This window comes from Gymnogyps californianus, chromosome 1 (genome assembly GCF_018139145.2).
Source record: "Gymnogyps californianus isolate 813 chromosome 1, ASM1813914v2, whole genome shotgun sequence".
In the NCBI taxonomy this organism is placed as follows: Eukaryota; Metazoa; Chordata; class Aves; order Accipitriformes; family Cathartidae; genus Gymnogyps; species Gymnogyps californianus.
This window is the reverse complement of record NC_059471.1, coordinates 15,120,541-15,140,981: the sequence shown is the minus strand read 5'-3', so window position 1 is coordinate 15,140,981 and position 20,441 is coordinate 15,120,541. Positions and strand designations below refer to the sequence as shown.

Genomic DNA, 20,441 nt, shown 5'->3' with positions numbered 1-20,441 from the left:
GTGCCTTTAAGTCCCCAAAAGCTGAACTAACTTACATACGGCATGCTACGGCTACTCAAGACTGGTTTCCTGAGAGGCAGCACAGCTGAATAACATGTGCATTCACATTCTCTCTCATTATTCATTTTGGTCTTCTGATTGAAATGCTCCTACATCACACCTAAAAACCTGAAGATTTAAAAATAAGCAACAGCCATGCAGACTTTATAACTGGGATGGCACTTTTATTGCTTTTTTCCCTTATGAGCCTAGAACAATAACATAATGCTCATGAGAATCTGAGTTGTCTTTAGACAGGAAATTAGTGTTTATATATAGTATGTCTATATATAGATACACACACAAATGCATGCAGCATTACTCTATGTGTATATATGTATAATGATGCAAGATTTTTTCCCCCTCACACTCATAATTAATCAATGCACTTTTACACCTAAAAGATCCTTTGGCTTCCCAGAAAGAAGACCAAATAAAGCTCAACAGGAAAGCTGAATCTGAAAAATAGGTAAAAACCTAAGGACTTAGACACAAAAGTTTTCAGAGAAGGAAGAACTGGTGCATATTAATCTGTCAGTGGTAACTGTGCACTCTTGTCTTCCACCAAACACAAGGTAATTCAAGTTAACCGGTGAGCAGCAGAGGAGGGCTAACTTGAACCAGCTCACCCTTCCTACTGAGTGTCCACATGCCGGTGAAAACTGTCGTTTGATATGCACTAACATATTACCTTTCTGTAATGTATTTGTGGGTTTAAGCTAGTAGAATCAGATGCATACCTTATACTACATTGCAAAAATTATATTCCTACGTGGTGATGCCACTCAGTAAAAGACCCCCAAAATAGCATGGTTTGAGAATGAACAGGAAGCACTTAAATAATGTATTACCCTCAAAGCATTTTGCAAACGTTAACATTTCAGTGCTCCCAGGACACAAGTAAAACCACGCCACACAGCTTTCTGAGGAAATGGCAAAATGCCTTGCTTAAGGGCTAAGCAGAAAGTCAGATGTGCCACTACAAGGTCGGAGTCCTCTTTATCCAGGGCAATGTGCGCCCAGCTAGAGTGTACCTGACTGCATTTTAAAAAACATCTTTATCCTTTGTTTCAGTTGTCACCGATGCACTCACTTCAATAACATGGTCATTTGTTAGATGTTAGTGACATTAAAAATAAAGTGCAAGCAAATGTGAAGCCAGTTGCCACAAAGAGACAAGTCCACCAGATGTCTTCATTTTGTTAGAAGCGAGGCATTTCTAAAAGCAGCTAAGAAACTCTGGCCTCATACAGCAGTACAGGTCTGCTTCCTTCCTATTTGCATGGATCTCACCAGACTTCATTATTTTCAAGGTGATGATAAAGCAAAATCCACGTATCGCAACAGTTAACTTCACCGGCAGAGATCACAGTTGTAAGGAACCTGAGCCTTACTGCAATCATGGATTTTCATGTAAAACCAGCTTATTTTCTGAGCCGTGGCTAGTATACGGATGACAGGAACTTGAGTACTGATATTACTGTTTGGGTGACAGGTTTTCTAGCATTCTTGCCACTAAGCTGCAAAGAAAAGTTTCTATTTCTCAGTGATCTATTGGCGCTTATCACATTCAGATTAATTCTTAGAGGAATCTATATCCATATAAAGATTACCAGATCCTGAAAGGCTGTTTACAGGAGCAAAGACCTTTAAAAGGAGAGCCATGTCTTAAGTGAAAAACAAAAACTAAGAAATAAAACAAGTCATACAGTTTTACATGCCGGTGTATATAAATTGAAAAACCAGGGCTTTAAAGCAGTTGTTAGAATCACCGGTGGGCAGGGATGAAGGTGGCGGCAGGTACAGGCTGCAGCAGCAGGGGAGCTTTAGCAAGTCCAGCAGTTGTCACCTTTTGTAGGCACTGAAACTTTTCTCAGCAGCAGTCTGAATCTCTCCTGTACGGAAAGCGTAAGGCTGCCACGGAGGCTTTGCTTTTGCTAGCAGCTTCCTGGACACAACAGACGTCCGTAGCCCCTTGCAGCCTGCAGACCACAGGCTGAAGGCCACTGGTCTAACCAGAAGGCATCTCACAGTTACTGCCATTTGCTGTGAGATATCACCACCTAAATCATGCGATTTCTTAGAAGTGTGGGTCTGGGATTTTGTCATACACACACATAACCCGTATCTCATTTCGACTGTAGACTTTGAAAGTCCAGGATTACAGCTGAACCTCCGAGAGGCCTCCGGGTCACACTCAATAGCAGATGATGGGTATGAAAGGATTATATTGCTTGGTGAAGTCTGAAAAGGGTCACTTGTCAGTCAAGAGAGCTGAGACAATTGTATTTGCATGCCTGACAGTGAAACTATGAGTGAAAGACTGAATAAAACTGTCAGCTTTAAAAAAATCACTGTTAACATCAGGTTGAAGTGCTGGTTAGGAGTCCTCCAGCAGGCATGGTGGCACTGGCATTGGGAGGACTTCGTGCCCCTGCTATGAGAGCTCGCTGCAGAAACCAAAGTAATGAAATAGGAAAGTTGAACTTTTCCAGTCTCTGGGAAGTCAAACCAGAACAGGAATCCACAGTCGTTCAAAAAAATCATGCTTGCCAATAACCATCCTGTAACAGTAGTTGGGCAGCGTGTTTGGAGTCAGACTGTAATTTCTGCATTATATGCAGAGTTTAATCAGGATGACAGCTGAATTCTGGAGGAGGAACTCTGCTCTCCTTTGGGGATGAACAGCACCTAGTGCTACAGTCCCAGTCTTTAGGTGTTAGGCAAGCAAAACTTGCAGATGGTAAATACGATAAATAATTTAAAACATGCTAGAGTAGCTCAGAAGTAACATATATGGGAGAAGGAGACAAAGCATTTCAGCTGAGATCTAACATACCATTTTTATGGAGCTTTATTTTGTTGTTGCATAACATCGAAGAAAAAGCCTCTTAGGCTGCTCCTGCCTCCTCCCCCCCCCCCCCCCCCCCCCCTTTTTTTAAATCACTTGCTAGTAAAAAGACAGGGAAATCCAATAAAATTACTTTGCCTCTCAGGTTCTAATACAAGCCAGTTTAATATAGAAAATACTATAATCAGAGTGACCAACTTCATTCCCATATAGAGAAAATAATACCAGTCAGTAACAGCCTACATCTGTAGTATTCACTGTTACAACCTCTGCATTAAAGAGAGAGGAGTATGTCAGGAAAAGTAAAAATCATGAGTTTTCCGCAAAAACCATTAGGCAGCTTTGTCAAATGTATTGGTATTTATACGTTTCTTATTCAACATGCTTCCTCAATCTTTTTTCTTTAGAGAAAAACATACTAGCTTTTTTGTTTAAGAGACATTAAGTACTGGATATGGTAGTTGATACAAAGCTCTACCCTATATTCTAAAGACAATTTGGTTCTTCAGTTAGTGTTGGTTTTACCATTTCATGTCAACCAAGATTTCTCATGTTGTACACGTCTTCCTATTTTGATGACATCTAAATTTAGAGGGTGCGAATAACTATTGTTAGCAATAATAAGCGGTGACGACAAGGGGCAAGCAGCACACCTTTACTCTTCAACAGGAACGTATAAACTATGGATGCTGACACTGTAAATAAAATTGATGGCCCCACTTTATCTCTAAATGAACCTTCAGAACAGAAGGTGCTAGACAGATCATAGCCCAATCTCAAATGATTATTTTGTTAACGATCCTAGGTGAAAAACACTTTTTTTGCTGATAACTTGCACATTAGCACAGAGAAGATTCAGAGCTTCCTTGGAAGCATACTATTTCTGGCTTACTGAAACCAATACTTTTTATTTTTAACTAAGTGTTGAAAATATTTCAAAAAAGAATTGCTAAGCAAGCCTGGAACACCTGGACCAGACATCCTGCTTTGCTGTAATACAGTCTATTTAGGGCTGCCTCAGAAGGTCACTCATACTTCAACTACTGCAATATGTCACCACCTTATAAATGGGAGAGAGTGATATCAGCAAATAAAATTGGTGCCCTGTCATGTCCTGGCACTGGCTTTCTACTCCCAGGTGCAAGGTGTGATGTTAGGTTTAAATTTAAAGGATCTGAGTGACTAAACCTAGCTATGAACTCACGAGTAAAAGACAAACTGATAGGAGCATCGAGCCCTGGACCTTTAACTAAGAAAACACACAACTGCACTGAATTTCACAGGGTTGAGGCATTTCAGTGCTGAATAGTAGTAACTCTGGAACTGCTAAAATGCAAATAGTGTATGACTTCAGCCATCACAAATTGCATTACCATCACAAATTGCATTACATTTAAAAAACACCTTTCAGAATTTCTGTTTTACAGAAGGTCAAAATTAATGAATCCTGTCAAGATTTTTTAATCTAAAATCTTCAGACACTTTTAAGGTATGTCATTACATATTTCACAATGCGCAAGTCAAAACTTGGAAATGAAAATAGTGTGTCTTTATTGATAGTCTGCCACAAATTATTGTATAAACTTAGAATTAGCCAAAAATGTATCTGCCACGTGGGAAGATCCTGAACATTGCAAGCATATCTGCAAAAAGTGGATGCTTTCCGATAGTAGATAACAGATGTTCTGTTACCAGCTCTCACTGTAGTGCCATATGCAATTGAAGTATTGTTTTACACAAACTGTGTGAGGCTCAGTAGGGTCACTGTCTCTTCATTATTGCAAACACACAGAGATGTATACTTTAATGTTAAGCCTTCACTGACTTCAGTGGGACTGTCTCTTAGGTGAGCTTGTACACAATGTTTGCAGGACTGCAGTTTATGACTACAAAAGACAAGGGGGATGAGAACAGACATACTACAACAGGAATTGCAACAATTCAATGCATCCATCTTACTGAAGGAAATCAGTACCTTTACATACTATTGAATGTTAAAAACAAACAAAGATGTTTAAGCACAAAGTATATATTTATACCAAATAAAACAACTGAAAAAGTATTACATAAAGAAAAATAATGTAACAGAACGTACTTAAGTACCTAACTTACAGTCATGCTCATATCTAAAAGTAACATTGATAACTAATATATATAATTTTTGACAAGGGTGCATTTAAGAGTTCTCTAACATACAACATTCTAAATGTGGAGAGTATTTTTTCCAAGATACAGAAAACAAATTATTTTACACAGGCACACCTGTTAATTTGTATAAAAAACATGCTTGTAAGTGAAAAGGTCACTTTAGTACTAATTTACCAGACGTGTGAAAGCTATGTAGTGTTAATCATGCTGAAATCGTCTCTTCTCCTTTTGCATTGGTGAGCGCCAACACTGAATGGTACAATATTTGATCCATATGGTTTACTGACACTGCAACCTGTTTCCAAGCAGTAGCCCTGCCCAGGTGTTGAACAGCACAGTACTGTACAGCCCCATCTGTCTGCATGTAGTGTATTTATAACTAAAAGCTATTACAATTATTACAATGATTTCTGTTTCAATATATACATCAGTATAAAAGACTACCCAAAACACTTGCGCATTTCAAACAATTTTAACCACTTCATCAAACAATGCATTTGCAGAATTAAAAAAAAAAAATTCCAAATTAATGTTGATTGCCAACAGTACAGCATCTCTATGGTATGCTTCCTAATAAATGAGAGAACGGAAATGTATTAAAATCAGTAAGTATCACAAAACATAATTAATGTTAGAGCAGTTCAAGGATTCCCAGTTTGTCAGTATCTACCCTAAGCAGTGCTACCCAAATACAGTATAAGCCATTTAGTGTTTCTACAATGAGAAGAAAACAGTCAAATATTAAAGCTGTGACAAACACACAAAAGCAAGGAAAGAAAATTTGTTCTGTACTCATCCCTGTTGTAGCACGGTACAGCATGTCAGGAGTTTGCACTCAGTGCATCGTATGTGCTATTAGACCTGGATACAACTGTGGAAGACAACTGAAATGGAATCAACTCTGAATTTCCTTGCTGTTGTGGTTTTATGTCAGACCATTCAAGTTATAACAATTTAGTGTCTTTTTTTCCTGAAGGGAAGAAGAGAGAAGAATTCATAATGAAATTGCAAAAATGCTACTAAAATCCCTATCTTGGACACAATATCCTGCTTTAGGAGCTACTGTGTCATTGCACAATATAAGTGGCCTATTAATCGCTGAACTATTGGTGTAGCAGAATATATTTGTCATTGTGGATGTGTTTTGAAAGTTGGTATTTTAAAACTTGCCTGTATCCCATAACAAGCCACAAACAATTTTGTGTATTTCAAACACTAATATTCTTATGTAAAGTAGTAAATGTACATTTATAGTGGCAAATTTAAAATCTCTGCCTCTGCTGCTTCAGTTTTTAAAATGAGACTTGGTTCAGAGTTTTCATTCTTTACATTATCCTAAAACACAACTATTTCTGAAGCACAAAAAAACCCAAATGATATTAATATGGTTTTTTGTTTTGTTTTGCTGATTCATTCCTAACTTGAAAAATAATAAATGTCTTTAAAAAAAACACAAAACAAAAAAACCCAAAAAATCTCTCCCCAGGAGAAGCCCCTGCTAGCTGAGATTTTTTTCAAAACCAAGTTTCACGCTTACAGTATCTTTATAGTCATGTTATACACCCTTGAAAATAAAGGCTTATGTTGAGAATGGTGACAGGCCCTTAATTACAGAGGTGTTAACTGGTGACACTATTTTTCATCAGAAAAAAACAAAAGCCCCACAAAACCTCATAGCTTATACTGAAAGTTTGATTCATGCTCATTTTGTTCATTTAAAAATACTCTTTGGAAACTGTGTCAACTCCTGCAGACAACTTAGTGATACATCTTTTCCTGTTAAAATAAAGATAAATTCATATTCACCTCTACCCCATGCTAAGCTCTACTACTAATATACACTTCATTACCTGCTCATGTCACCATCTAACACATATCTTTACATTCTTCTACATATAGTGTCCAGGGCTTATTTTTCACCAAACAGAATTTGATAACTATTACACTTAGGAGTTTTTCTTGAGGACTTTTTCTTTTTTTTTTTGGTGTTCTAGCCTTTTCATTGCAACTTAGAGTGATATTAATAGTTCAGACTTTTTCCATGCTAACTGAAGAGAAACTTTTCATAGTTTTTTCCCATTAAGGATTTTAAAATCAAAACTCGTTTAGATATCAAAACTGAAAACCAGAAGAGAGATTAGATGCATCTGTCATTTTAAAATGGTTTCTGCTACTTTAAAATGCATTTAAAAATTGTACATACGACACTTAGGATTCTAACTTTTACATTGCTGCAATCAGATTCTAATTCAAAATCTTGCAAATAAACATGAAAAATAAGCCACTGGTCATGAATTCTAATGATTACATTCAAAGCTAGCCTTTAAAAAAATAAAAAAGTTACAGGCAAAACATACTGGTTTATGTACTCACTAGCTTATCAGGCTACAATAGGCATGTTTTAAGTATAAAAAAAGCAGACAATTCAGATTTAAATAAGACTATGTGAAATCAGAAAAAACCCTTAGATTTCACTATTTAAAAAAAAAAGAACACCTATAATTACTTCCCATCCTACAGCTACAGTTAAACCAACTAACAAAAATAATCAAACTATTTTTGACAAACAAAAGTTAGGCTAGAATATGTGGCAACAATCGAAGTTCATATATGTTTCTATGTAAAATGACTCATGATTTACTATAACATAAAATATGAACAAGAGCACTTTGTGACTAATGAAAGAGCTACTAGTAGAAACACTTAATGCCAAACAGTCTTCAGCCCTCCTTTAAGTCATATCTCCAAATCAGTATTGACTTCGTTTGACCAGATACATCATTTTTGGCTTGTCACCCCAGTATGTCATGTTTTACCACTTGCCACAGGCAGCAGGAGACAACTAGCTGAGCAAACTACAAGCAGTGACATGCAGAAATTAACTCTCAAATCTGAGTACTTAGATAAAATGATATGCAAGCGCACACTAGGACAAAAGGAATGGCATTCGTCATCCAAATAGGCTCATCATCCCTCCCCACCCCCCTTGAACAGTAGTTGCAACAGCAATAGAAAAAGATCAAGAAGATGTCTGTTCTTCAGAATCAACTGTGGAAAAAAGTCAGCAATATATAACAGCAGCGATGGACAAGGAAGAGCAAAACGAAAGAATCTTGTTGAGTATTTGTTCATTTACTTTTTCTGAACACAAGCCAAAGTGTGCCACAGTGGCTTGTTCTGAACTTCAGATACAGATGTCCTAATCTCCTTAGATCCTTCACAGATTTAGAATTCAGTCTCCCTGAGGCCCCTATAACCAAGTAAGAAAACTCTCTTTATCTAGCTTGGTGGCTGCCAAGACAGATTCCATGTCATTAAGGATGTCAGAGCTCAAAGCCTCTTGCAGACTTGGCATCAGTTCTTCTCCTTCTATATTCATCCCATCTCCTTCCAGTGTCCCAAGGTCCACATTTGTCCCTGGAATGGCTTCAAGGTAGTCTGGGAAACGGTTCTGATGGGACGGTATGTTACTTTGGCTGATACTGTCACCTAGTTATAACACAAAGCAAGATGGATATTAAATATACTGGAAGTACCAAACCCACAATTTATCAGGACAACTGGTTAAAGGTTAATCCTGTATCTCTTGCATCATACAAGCAACATGATTCATAGAAATCCATCACAAAGACCAAAGATGACTTGAATGCATGCAGATGTACAAAGAACATGCCTTAGCTTCAACCTTTTCACCTACTGACCCAAATCTCTACAGACCTTTGATGTCATTTAGCATATTTTAATTTTTATGCTTAAAGGAAAAAGACAATACTGAGTCAAATATTGTTTTGGAGCAGTATTAGCAACACTGGATGTGGCACTATTCTTAGCTCTGAACAAACAATATTACTTAAAAAAAGCAAATGGACACTTAAATTCCATATACAACAGGAGTGATACTATTTGAGCAATCCCTCATCCTCCCAATAGTGTTGATTACAAGTATGTTTTTCACAAATCTAACTATAATATTTCTATTACAGAAATCGAAGGTAGAAAAACAATGTGAAAAGTATCACAGCTTCTCAGAGTTGCTTGTTTTCATTGCAAATAGACACAAGGAAATCTGGAAAACATGCATTAAGAATGTACACAAAACCAGACCTGTATCCATCTCATCAACACTGTTCAGGAAGTCATCGGGGGTTCTGGGTACACTATAACTGCTCATGCTAAGTCCACTGTCTGTGCTTTCATCTCTGGAGTGATATGTTCCACTGTAACAGAAGAAAGGGAGCAAAAAAATGAGGGTAGAGTACTGAAGAAATTAAAATGCATGCTTGTTTTTGAACCAATTCAAGGGCTTTGAAAACACTGCTGTCCTGAGAAATGCTCTATTGTAATCAAAAACTGAAGCCTTTGTCTGTGTGAGACACTTGGGTTTCATTTTAGGCAGACCTTTTCCAATTAAAACCATATTATTTAGATTCAATTTAACTTGATGAGAGCATACTTAAGCAGCTTTTAAAAACTGCCTACCTGTGTTCTGCATAGTTTTAAACTTTTCACACCCACCCACAGCTAAAAACCATTGGAAGCATATCACAGATAGTCCCTAATGATGACGATGTAATAATGGCATACCCTTTCACACTTCTATAAGGATAAAAAAAAAATATTTCCAACTACTAACGTCCCCGTGTTTAATCAACCACTGAAGTGTATTTTTAGGTCACTGCTGTTATAAATAGGAGCTATAGTTGGAACTCCTTTAGCGATTCTTCAATTGCTTCCCACTGTTGCATTACTACTAGTTCAGTCATACATGTCATGGCAAGAGAGCACCCTAACATAAATCAAGAACTGGTACAGAAGCCATCCTGTAAACAAACCCTGTTCAGAACGAGCTCGTTGACAGAGCAGTTAACAAAACAGTGATGGCATGGGGCCTTACAGGCATTCACTTTCTTACTGCCATCTTACTGCCAGTGGAGCGAGTGAGAAATTTGGGATGGGGCAGGGGGTGGGTGGGTGGGTGGGGGTGTGTGGGTGTGTATATGGGGGGGGGGAGGGGTGTCGGTGGGTGGGTGGTGTGTGTGTGGGGGGGGTGTCTGAGGGTGGGGTGGGGGGGGGTGGGGGTGTCTGTGGGTGGGTGGGTGGGGGTGTGGGGGGGTGTCTGTGGGTGGGTGGGTGGGGGTGTGGGGGGGTGTGTAAGTAGGCCAATGTATTGAGTTTACACAGGAAGGTTTTCATAGCACAGGTGGCCTCTGTGAGAAGACACCAGGAGCTGACCCCATGTCAGAAACAGCTGGTTCCACTGGCTCCAAACGGTCCTGCTGCTGCCCAAAGCTGAGCCCATCAGTGACAGTGGTGGTACCTTTGTGATAACATATTTAAGAAAGGGTAAGAAAACACTGTGCAGCAGCTGGGAGACAGGAGAAAATGTGAGAGAAACAGCCCTGCAGCCGCCAAGGTCAGTGAAGAAGGAGGGGGAGGAGGTGCTCCAGGCGCCGGAGCAGAGATTCCCCTGCAGCCCATGGAGAAGATCATGGTGACACAGGTTGTCTCCCTGCAGCCCATGGAGGACCATGGTGGAGCAGATATCCACCCTGCAGCCTGTAGAGGACCCCACGCTGCAGCAGGAGGACATGCCCTGAAGGAAGCTGCAGTCCATGGAGAGCCCACGCTGGAGCAGGTTCCTGGCAGAACTGTGACCGGTGGAGAGGAGCCCAAGCAGGAGCAGGTTTTCTGGCAGGAACTGTGGCCTGCATAAGCAGCTGTAGAAATACACCATTACCTCCCTCCCCCTGCATCTCCTAATATCCAAGCTTCACAAAATATTTTCAAAATCTGTATTTCTCCAGGTTGTGGTGAGAATTCAGAGATTCACTGAGAATCCTTACTGATTTTACAGCTTGAATACTGAACGAAGATCAACTTGACTTACTGTTCAAATTAGCATTTGAAGACATACTGATCCTTCTCATAATGTGCTCATGAAATATATAGCGTACGCCTTTTTGTCAAGTATGAAGAACCAAACAGATAACGGTGGAGCTATTCAACATCGGATGCAAGTAGAATGCCATCAGCCATGAATATATATATTAGATTTCACAAAGACATCTTTGCCATACAAGAAAGAAACCTAACATTTCTTTATAGTTAAATCATAAATATTTCTTTTTTTTTAGATTCATTTAAAAATAGTATCACGACACATTTGATAACAATCCTAACAATTAAGCTATTTAAAACTTCTGTGAAAAAAATGCTGGTTTACTTTGTGGGACAAAATACTAAAACCAGAACTGAGACTATGCTGAACTAAATCACTCTAGTTCAGAAGGCTTTTTGGCTGCTGGTCTCACACTTGGAATGTCCAGCCCTTCTCTTCAAATCACTCCTTAATACACATTTCCTCTTTCTTCAACAAGGATTTCTTCATTTAGTAGTCGCACCACCCAAAATTACCGCATGCAACTAAACTGCATTACCCAAAATAGAGTGGATGCTTCTTCAACTAATACTTGTTAAAATATGTGTATACAAAAGAAGAAATCCCAATTTAGGAGTTAGAGAATTACCGTCACAATATAAATCTAATAGACAAAAATATATAAACAGAGTGGCAAACCACAAGGTGAAATAGTCTAATAAAGTCTGCGTTGCTGGATGTCCCATTCAAAAAATAAAATATACCACAATGACAGTAAGTACTGAAGACAGCAGGCAAAAGATTGACTACATAAATGAAAACACTACTGTACATTTTCTCAAATTGCACCAATGTAGCAATTATTTTCTGAGATTTTTTGGATGTTCTGATTATGTAGGCAGCAGAAAATATTAAACTACCTAAACTTTAGATATCCAACTTCGGTACCTAAAGTTAGGAGGACTGTCTTACCAGGAACTTTATATATACCCTATACGATAGAAAGAAGCATTTCTCTAAGTCTGAACTTTCACATAAGGGACATCAAGGAGATCTTTAGGGCGAAACTATTGGACTGTTGTATCTAATTCAGAGATAGCAATGCATATCCACAAATGTCCTTTTTTAAAATCCCTTTCCCTTATCCATATGCCAGAATTAAGTGCGGTGATGTACATAAAATTACCTAGAAGGGGACAATGCTTAGACCAAAATGCAAATTAAGATATTCTGACCTCAAGTCAGGTACAGATTTTCAGTATTTTGCGTGGGGTAAGGGCTACAAAAAAAAGCCCAGTTAAACATATTTGCAACTAGGCAAGCAGTATCATTTTCCGCTTTACAGTAAATAGTCCTTGCTAATTATTAACCTGCCAAAAAATTACAAACAACATGAATTTGCCCTTTCTAGCTTTTTTCCTGTTTCTAGTTAAAGGTAAAGATCCATCATTTTATATTTCATGTGTTAGACTCACAGTGGATAAACTGCATTAGTGTACTGCCATGGCCATTTGAAACCTGAAGATGCATGCGTTTCAGGTCAGAAAACAGGTTTTGAAGATGTGAGGATTGTACATCATTTAAGAAGAAATTTCAAAATACACCTGGGCTCAATGTATGATGGCAACAGCCTTCCAGAAATTCAAGCTAGTATGTTACTATACCACATCAAGGCCATCATCTATCTACAGAGGCTTCTCATAGGAGAGCAGGTAATTTTTAAGATTTCTTGTCCTTTTTATTCCTTGGGACAGGGCCAGCACAGTTAAGGCTCACACCAGATCCCAGGATGAATTCCATGGAGGACAATCCCTGCCTCTAACAAAACCCGAAGTTTTCTAATCAGATTTGTCTGTGTAGGGGAGAAGTCTTCCTGAAGGGCTTACTCAAAACTTGGAAATACTACTTACTTCCTTAGGGAGTTTAGTAACAAAACACCACTCTTACCTCTCCATGTGCAAGGCCTTTTTTTTTTTTTTTTAATTGGTTTTCTCCAATATATACAAAGCACTGTGTACCTTGAGACAGAAACTTTTCTCCCACTCTCACAGTAGCACACACAACACTGGCACAGACAATAATTCATGCAGTAGCAGAAAAAGCTTAAGAGCAACAGATGTTAGTTACATAACCTAAACTATATGAATGATAACAGATTCCACTGGCAAGATGGAGGGTATGTTCTTGCACCATCTCCACTGAACTTTACTAATTTTGAGAATTAGAATGAGGGTAGAGTATACGAAATGACGGAGAAGTCTCCTGGAAAAGGCAGAAAATGAAACAAACTTAAGCTAAACTGATGGAATATCAGTAACTGGAAAAGTCATACACAATGATAGCACATCTTTAGGGATGAAGAACCTAAGTGTGAGATATCAGCAACATTAAGTTATTTAAAAGAATATGGGAAGGGATCTATAATTGCAGCAAAGGTTTACAAAGATTTTAACAGTTTTCTGTATCTAAAATTACGGCAGGTATTTAAGCTTGCCCTACTCCAAAATCATGCCAGTTCTAACATGATGTGGACTTCTTGCCTTACAAGCAGGTTTGAAACTGTATTGGTGGCAAAAACCATGGAAGTTAAGACTTACATTGAAAGAATGAAGATGAATTTTATCGGTTTTCCACGAGTATAATAATGTACCATTAAAGAGAAGGACAAGCATGTTGTTATACTTCATGAGCACTTACAGTAAGCATCCTAAAATTAGGCTAACAGTTCAAGGTAATGCAGAAAAGTAGTGATGAACTCTGACAGAATACATAATTTTTCTCTTCTATGGTAGGGTATACTGAGTTGATATCAGTTTAGAATGCTGACAAAATATAGTCCAATGAAGAACTCCAAAATTAATTACTCCAACTTAAGATCAACTACTTGATACTGCTCAAATGTTAGTAGATTTTTACCACATTAATTAAAAGTTTATGTGGCTTGGAGATGTGACTGTTTTACCATTTTCATCTTTTCTTTCCAGCATGCTAAGCAAAAAATACAGATACAACTTATCTCAAGCTGCAGCAGTTTCTCCAAAGTTGTAATGGTTAGTATGAAGCATTTGCAAGCTGTAATTAGAACAGCATTTCCAACAAAACAAACACTCCAACTCAGAGGGATTAAGGAAAAAATTATATGAAAAAGACTAGTCTACACTGTAAAATTCTAAATCTTGAATTAAAAGACTCACTTCAAAATAACACAGCATTTAAAATGAAACATGCCACTATTTGCAGACCTAACATTAACAGAGTAAAAATACTGCTAAATTAAATACCTGAAGTGGAGGGGAGGGCTGAATGGAGAAACCTTAAAATGAACCTCAAGGTGTAGTCCTAAATGTGCCTCACAGTTCATTTGATCTCATAGCAAGGTATTCACAAATTCTTCTGAGTCAGTAATTTGAAATGACTGTTAGTCAACAGATTATATTATGCAGAGGCAAACATGTTATGACTTTGAATAAAAAACCTTCCTACAAGTCTGAACAGACTACTTCCTCCCACAGGAGACAGCTTTTAATCCTCAACTTTTACTAGACTTGCCATTTAAGGAAAGATTCATTTACAGCTGTGGCTTTTGGCACAGACAGATGTTCAAAATAAACTATTGCATGTACCAAACAGAATTTTAAATCGATTTTTTTCCCTCTAGCAGCTACTCCTACAAACCTGTTAAGAAAGGGATCAGAACTATTTGTAGTCATTGTTCTCAGTTCCTGAGACATTCCAGGAGATGACACAGGATTTTGAGATCCACCGTCTTGTTCCATTGTTGGAAGCTGGCTACGGAGAGCCAATTCCTAGAACAGGGGGAGGGGGAGAAAGAAAGATCATGTTAGGCATTTGAATGCACTTTTCAGATACATAAACACATGACATTATAGGTAATTGATGCTTTTACTGTCTCCAGCTACAAGATTTAAACGAAATTAAGTTTCTGAAGACAAAGCAAGAATTTTTACTGGCTTCAAGGATAATGAAAATTCCACCAGTCAAGCCCAGTATTACAGAGACTTCACTGTAAATGTATTTATGGATATAAATATCTGTATGTTTACATAAGTCTTTTCTAGTTCACTTCAATATCCTTTTGCTAAGTCTATTCTTAAGATCAAAAAAAAGAATTGTTAACGCTATCTGACCCCTAAGATATGTCTGTCTAGCTCTGCTGACTAGCACTTTTCCCCCATTTCTTTTAAGTTCTGATTTAATCCGTGGTTGCCTTTTTACCTTGCTTGTTTCATTCAGCAAAGCTTAAAATCTTTCCCTACAAGTTCCCATTCACTCCTCCTGTTTGAGGCATGCATTTTGAAATTTCTGATTGATCAGTGATATGTCCCATAGGTAAATCTTAAAGCTCTCAAATCCCTAGCCACTTCTTAGTAAGACTAAGACACTGCACTTCTGAAGTTACAAACCTAGACTACAAATATATTTTTATGCATCTGACTGTGCACCAGCTTGAATCAATCCATCCATAAAGCTTGTCATTACTATTTAATGAAAATAAGTTTTAACATGAAATACACAAAATTAAAGGTTGGTCAAGATAAGCAGCATTTCATGTAATTTCCAGTGCCCCCTCTCTCCCTTTTTAAACAGGTAATCCATGAGTTACACATGTGAAAAATACAATAATTTTCTTCAAGCAACTCTCCTAAAACATCATCAATGGCTCACCAAATCTGTGCTTTGTTAATGTAGAGACTGGTAAAGAAATCTATTGACTATCTTGTTACCATTATTAGTATGCGATTTCTAGGCTGTGCCTGGGAAGCTAATCTCAGGTAAAACCAATCTTGTCAGTGTTGACAATACTCACTATTTCTCACTTGTAAAATGAGAGGTCTTCATCCACTCTCAATTATGAGCCTAAGGACTACTGTAGACTTTTAATATATAAAAATAATCTTTCTCCAATTCTTCTTCAAAGTGATTTCTTTTTTAAAAAGTCTAAGGTTGTTTTATTTTCCAGCAGATTGTGCGAAATATTGAATGCTTCCCTACCACCTGTTTTTTCTCCTTTTCTAATCTGCATATGCTTCACTCCCGTTCCTGTGGATTATTATTCTACATATTCCTTTAATACCAAGTTTCATGTCTTTTGGTTTTCTCACTCCAGTTGGTTAGACCTTTGCAGAAAGTGTACAAACATACCATTGGTTTTTGTGTTCGTCACACCCAATTGCCTACTCCAAGTAAATCCAGTCCTCTGCTCACCACCACTCACCTGGCCACTGTTCTAATAAACAGTAATAATATTCCTTCTCCTCATTTTCAGATCACAGGATGGTATGCACCTTTTAATCATTTCTATAGGCTTATCCATATGATTTTCATTTCCTTATGTAATAAAACCAAGTGCAAAGACTATATAACGAGGTCTTACTTCACAGCTAAGTTTACAAACTTCTATCAGTCACATCAGTTTTATACAAGAAGGCTGATATACAGGTGGACTCAATCCATTTAGGAAAAGAAAAAAGGAAAAGGGGGAAAGGGGGAAAAAGGGGGGGGGGAAAGGGGGGGGAAAAGGGGGGGGGAAAAGGGGGGGGAAAAGGGGGGGGGAAAAGGGGGGGGGAAAAGGGGGGGGAAAAGGGGGGGGGAAAAGGGGGGGGGAAAAGGGGGGAAAGGGGGGGGGAAAGGGGGGGGAAGGGGGGGGAAGGGGGGGGGGGGGGGAAGGGGGGGGAAGGGGGGGAAGGGGGGGGAAGGGGGGGAAGGGGGGGAAGGGGGGGAAGGGGGGGGAAGGGGGGGGGGGGGGGGAAGGGGGGGGGGGGGGGGGGGGGGGGGGGGGGGGGAAGGGGGGGAAGGGGGGGGAAGGGGGGGGAAGGGGGGGAAGGGGGGGAAGGGGGGGAAGGGGGGGGAAGGGGGGGAAGGGGGGGAAGGGGGGAAGGGGGGGAAGGGGGGGGAAGGGGGGGAAGGGGGGGGAAGGGGGGGAAGGGGGGAAGGGGGGGGAAGGGGGGGGAAGGGGGGGAAGGGGGGGAAGGGGGGGGAAGGGGGGAAGGGGGGGAAGGGGGGGGAAGGGGGGGAAGGGGGGGAAGGGGGGGAAGGGGGGGAAGGGGGGGGAAGGGGGGGAAGGGGGGGGGGAAGGGGGGGAAGGGGGGAAGGGGGGAAGGGGGGGGGGGGGGGGGGGGGGGGGGAAGGGGGGGAAGGGGGGGGGGGGGGGAAGGGGGGGAAGGGGGGGGGGGGGGGGGGAAAGGGGGGGAAAGGGGGGGGAAAGGGGGGGGAAAGGGGGGGAAGGGGGGGGAAGGGGGGGGAAGGGGGGGGAAGGGGGGGGGAAGGGGGGGGAAGGGGGGGGAAGGGGGGGGAAGGGGGGGGGAAGGGGGGGGAAGGGGGGCGGAAAGGGGGGGGAAAGGGGGGGAAAGGGGGGGGGAAAGGGGGAGGAAAGGGGGGGGAAAGGGAAAAGGTTTTCTTTCCTGGAATGCTTCCCAAATGGTGATCTGAAGAAGGCAGAATGTCTTAGAGCAGCCATGCCAGAGATGGCTCAAGAACTGCTCGCGCACATCACAATCTTTATGCCCTTCCTCTGGAGACCAGAATTCTTCCAAATGTCACCTGAGCCTTCCCTTCTCTGAGAAACTGCCTTCATGTGATGTAGCTACTTTTAACTAATTCTATCTTGCTATTTGTCCAATGAAAAAGGAGGAAGAAAAAAAAAAAACCCACATTTGATTTTGCCCCACTACTTCTAGAATCTTTCCAGCCTTGGGTTCATACCTGGAATACAGCACACCTTCCTTCTCCACTCTGACAGCAGAGCTGTCAATCAGTGAGTGCTCTGCTCTTATGTAGCTACAACTACCTGGCTGTGGCAAGAATGCTCTGTCCTTTTCCCCTTCCCTCTTGCTTTGACCTGTGCGTTGCATTTTTACTTCCTTGGGCTGCAGTTCCTGACTAGGATGAAGAAGAGGGGCCAAAAGTACCAATAGCCTGCGGAAGAAGCTTACACCAGTGCCCCAAAGAGTGATGACAAAGCAAAACCAACACGGAGTCATTTCTGTATATAAAGCACTAAAGTGACATTATATCTCACTGTGTGGCAGGCCTGGTCTTTCCAATCAGCACTGCCTCCCGATGCAATAGTTTTTTGGTTTTGGTTTTTTTAAGAAGAGAGAGAGAAAGAGAGAGAGAGAAGAGAAATCCATACAGGTCACCTTTTCAAGAGCTACTGACACCAGGAAAGAAAACACTCACAAATTTCTCTTCTGTACCTTACGAAAAAAAGTCACTACAAAGGAATAAGCAATCTGGAAAAATGGGGAAGTTACCTTTGTATTTTCTAAATCCTTAGAGGGTAGGAGAGATTGAAGTTTCATCAAAATATGAACTTAAATAGTATGGTAAAAATAAATGTAGCTCAGATACTAGCCAGCTAAAAAAGAAAAATCACATTTCACTGAAGGCCCACTAAAAAGAGATGTATTAAACCAGGAGAGAGAACTGTATTTTGCTTATTCTTTGGCACGTACAACATAGTGAAATAAGTCTTTTTAATATTAGTACTACTTTTATCCTTGTTTCAACAACTTTGCTAAAAGTGCAAAACTGCAACTATTTTTAACCATTTATAAGTAGCATTAGTGCTACTTATTCAGGAGGCAGAACCACAGCACTTCCCCCTAGAAAGAATGTTATTCCATTACTCATTCAAGTAATAAATTTATGTCAATCTAGGAGTCTGAAAGAGAAAGGAATTACCAAAAAAGATGAGCTATTCAGAAACAAATACAGAGCAATTTTTAATCATTCCGTAAGATAAACAAAGTTTTCTACGAGCCCTAAAGAGTGTATTAAGACTTTTTCCTAAAAGGTGCATGTAATGGAAGCCAAAGTTGTGTTGCTTGAAGAATGGTCTTTTCATTTCTTCTTCCTTATAAAACTGATTTTCAATAAAAAGTTACGTGTTTCCTATACTTAAAAAAATGTATGGGAGTGTACAAGCCTCTCCCAGCTCCAAAGAGAGCAATGTGAACTCTAGGCTTTTCGTTCATGCTTTAAAATATATCCTTTATTAGAAGTATTTAAAGTCTGGAGGCAAAAATAAAACCATGACAAAATCCTGGCTTAGATTTCTATAACTTGATCTCATCCTATTTTTGTAAGTATGTCAAACTTTTTTTTAAGTACCTCTGGGAAAATAAAAGCTTAGCATTCCTATTGTTAACACAAAAGATGAATTTTGGTTATTACATAAAGACCAAAATGATCTGTCATCTCCTTAAGCAAAGTAATTTTAAAAATAAGGTCAGCACTGTGTAATTTATCTGGCTGACCTTATCCATTTTTTTTTCATAATTGCATACAGATTAAGTTTTACATGAAGTCCCAGGTCTTTCACACCATGTCCAAATTACCTTTATAAAATTATTCTTTTCAGAGCATTTTTATTTTTATCTTCATTGCGCTTTTGAGGAAAGGTAAAAGACTCCCTCGTGCAACTCACGTATCATATTCTTACTGTATTAAACATAAGATATGCTACTCAACTTGAATTGATATATACTTATAATGGGGGGTTTTTTTGGTATATTTGCTTTAAAAGGGCCAATTGTAACATTTTTGCCCCCAAACACCGCTCAACTATCAAACGATCCGCAGGCTTCACTGGGATGGGAGAGAAGTGTTAGGGCAAAGAGAAGACCACGACACTTATGGGCAGACTTACAGCACCAGTTATTTCTTCAGACTAAGTACTTACGTTCTTGTTTGAGGGCCACAAAGTTACAGCATATGTACAAAGGAAACAGGGAAAACACATGGACAGATGAAGACGAATTCAGCAATGAGGAGTTATGTAATTAGTGAAGAGTAAGGGGGAAACATAAATCATTCAGTGTTGCAATCATGACAACCAGTAAAATTAATTTAAGAGGTGATACTGATAGAGTGGTAATTAATTGTATTGTATACACTTGGCAAAGAACTCAATGCTACGCAGAGCATTGCAAGCGCAGATAAGGCACCATAAATTGGAATAGACAATTGTAAATAAAGTCTGGCTTCTTGTCTGGTTTTGCAGTTCTTTGCTGTGCCACTGCTTCATACTGCTCTTGCTATCTATCTGCCCATGGCTCCAGTACTGCACCTGCCCGGCCGAGGTGTCTCAGAGCACCGGTAAGGCAGGTACATGTCAGCAGGAGTCAGCAATCATGAAGGCCATGCAGAGCTGGATGGCCTCCCTCTACCAATTTTTCATTGCTTCTAGCAAAAACTGTTCTTCATGGCCATCTCGTACTCAGGTCAACATGACTCATATCTTCTGCTGACCAATTGCTTTAGCAGTACTTCTGTGATTTTTTGCAACTGCAAGCAGCACCAGTGACTCCAGGAAATCTACTGCAGTGAGCTGCAACTCCTATACAGACACAAAATGTGTCCTGAAGCAATTAGGGGCATAAAAAACAGACAAAGGCAATGGCTGCAGATCTGATTTACTCTATAGACTTTTGGACAGAGTATTTATCCATAAAGATCTACATTCACAAGCAAGCAATAAAATTATTTTGTTAATCTGTAAAG

At 39.7% G+C, this 20,441-nt stretch overlaps 1 protein-coding gene across 9 annotated transcripts in view; it reads right to left on the bottom strand.

Moving 5' to 3' along the window:
* Positions 1 to 8,027: 8,027 nt before the first annotated feature.
* Positions 8,028 to 20,441, bottom strand: part of YAP1 (Yes1 associated transcriptional regulator) — a 94,506-nt gene continuing 82,092 nt past the window's right edge. For all 9 annotated transcript variants that reach the window (XM_050891122.1, XM_050891144.1, XM_050891133.1 and 6 more), the window contains 3 exons: positions 14,592 to 14,722; positions 9,143 to 9,255; positions 8,028 to 8,527 (listed from right to left, as the gene is read on the bottom strand). In XM_050891122.1, the coding sequence (XP_050747079.1) occupies positions 8,289 to 8,527; positions 9,143 to 9,255; positions 14,592 to 14,722 (483 nt within the window). In that variant the 3' untranslated portion in view covers positions 8,028 to 8,288. The remainder of the gene's footprint in view (positions 8,528 to 9,142; positions 9,256 to 14,591; positions 14,723 to 20,441) is intronic.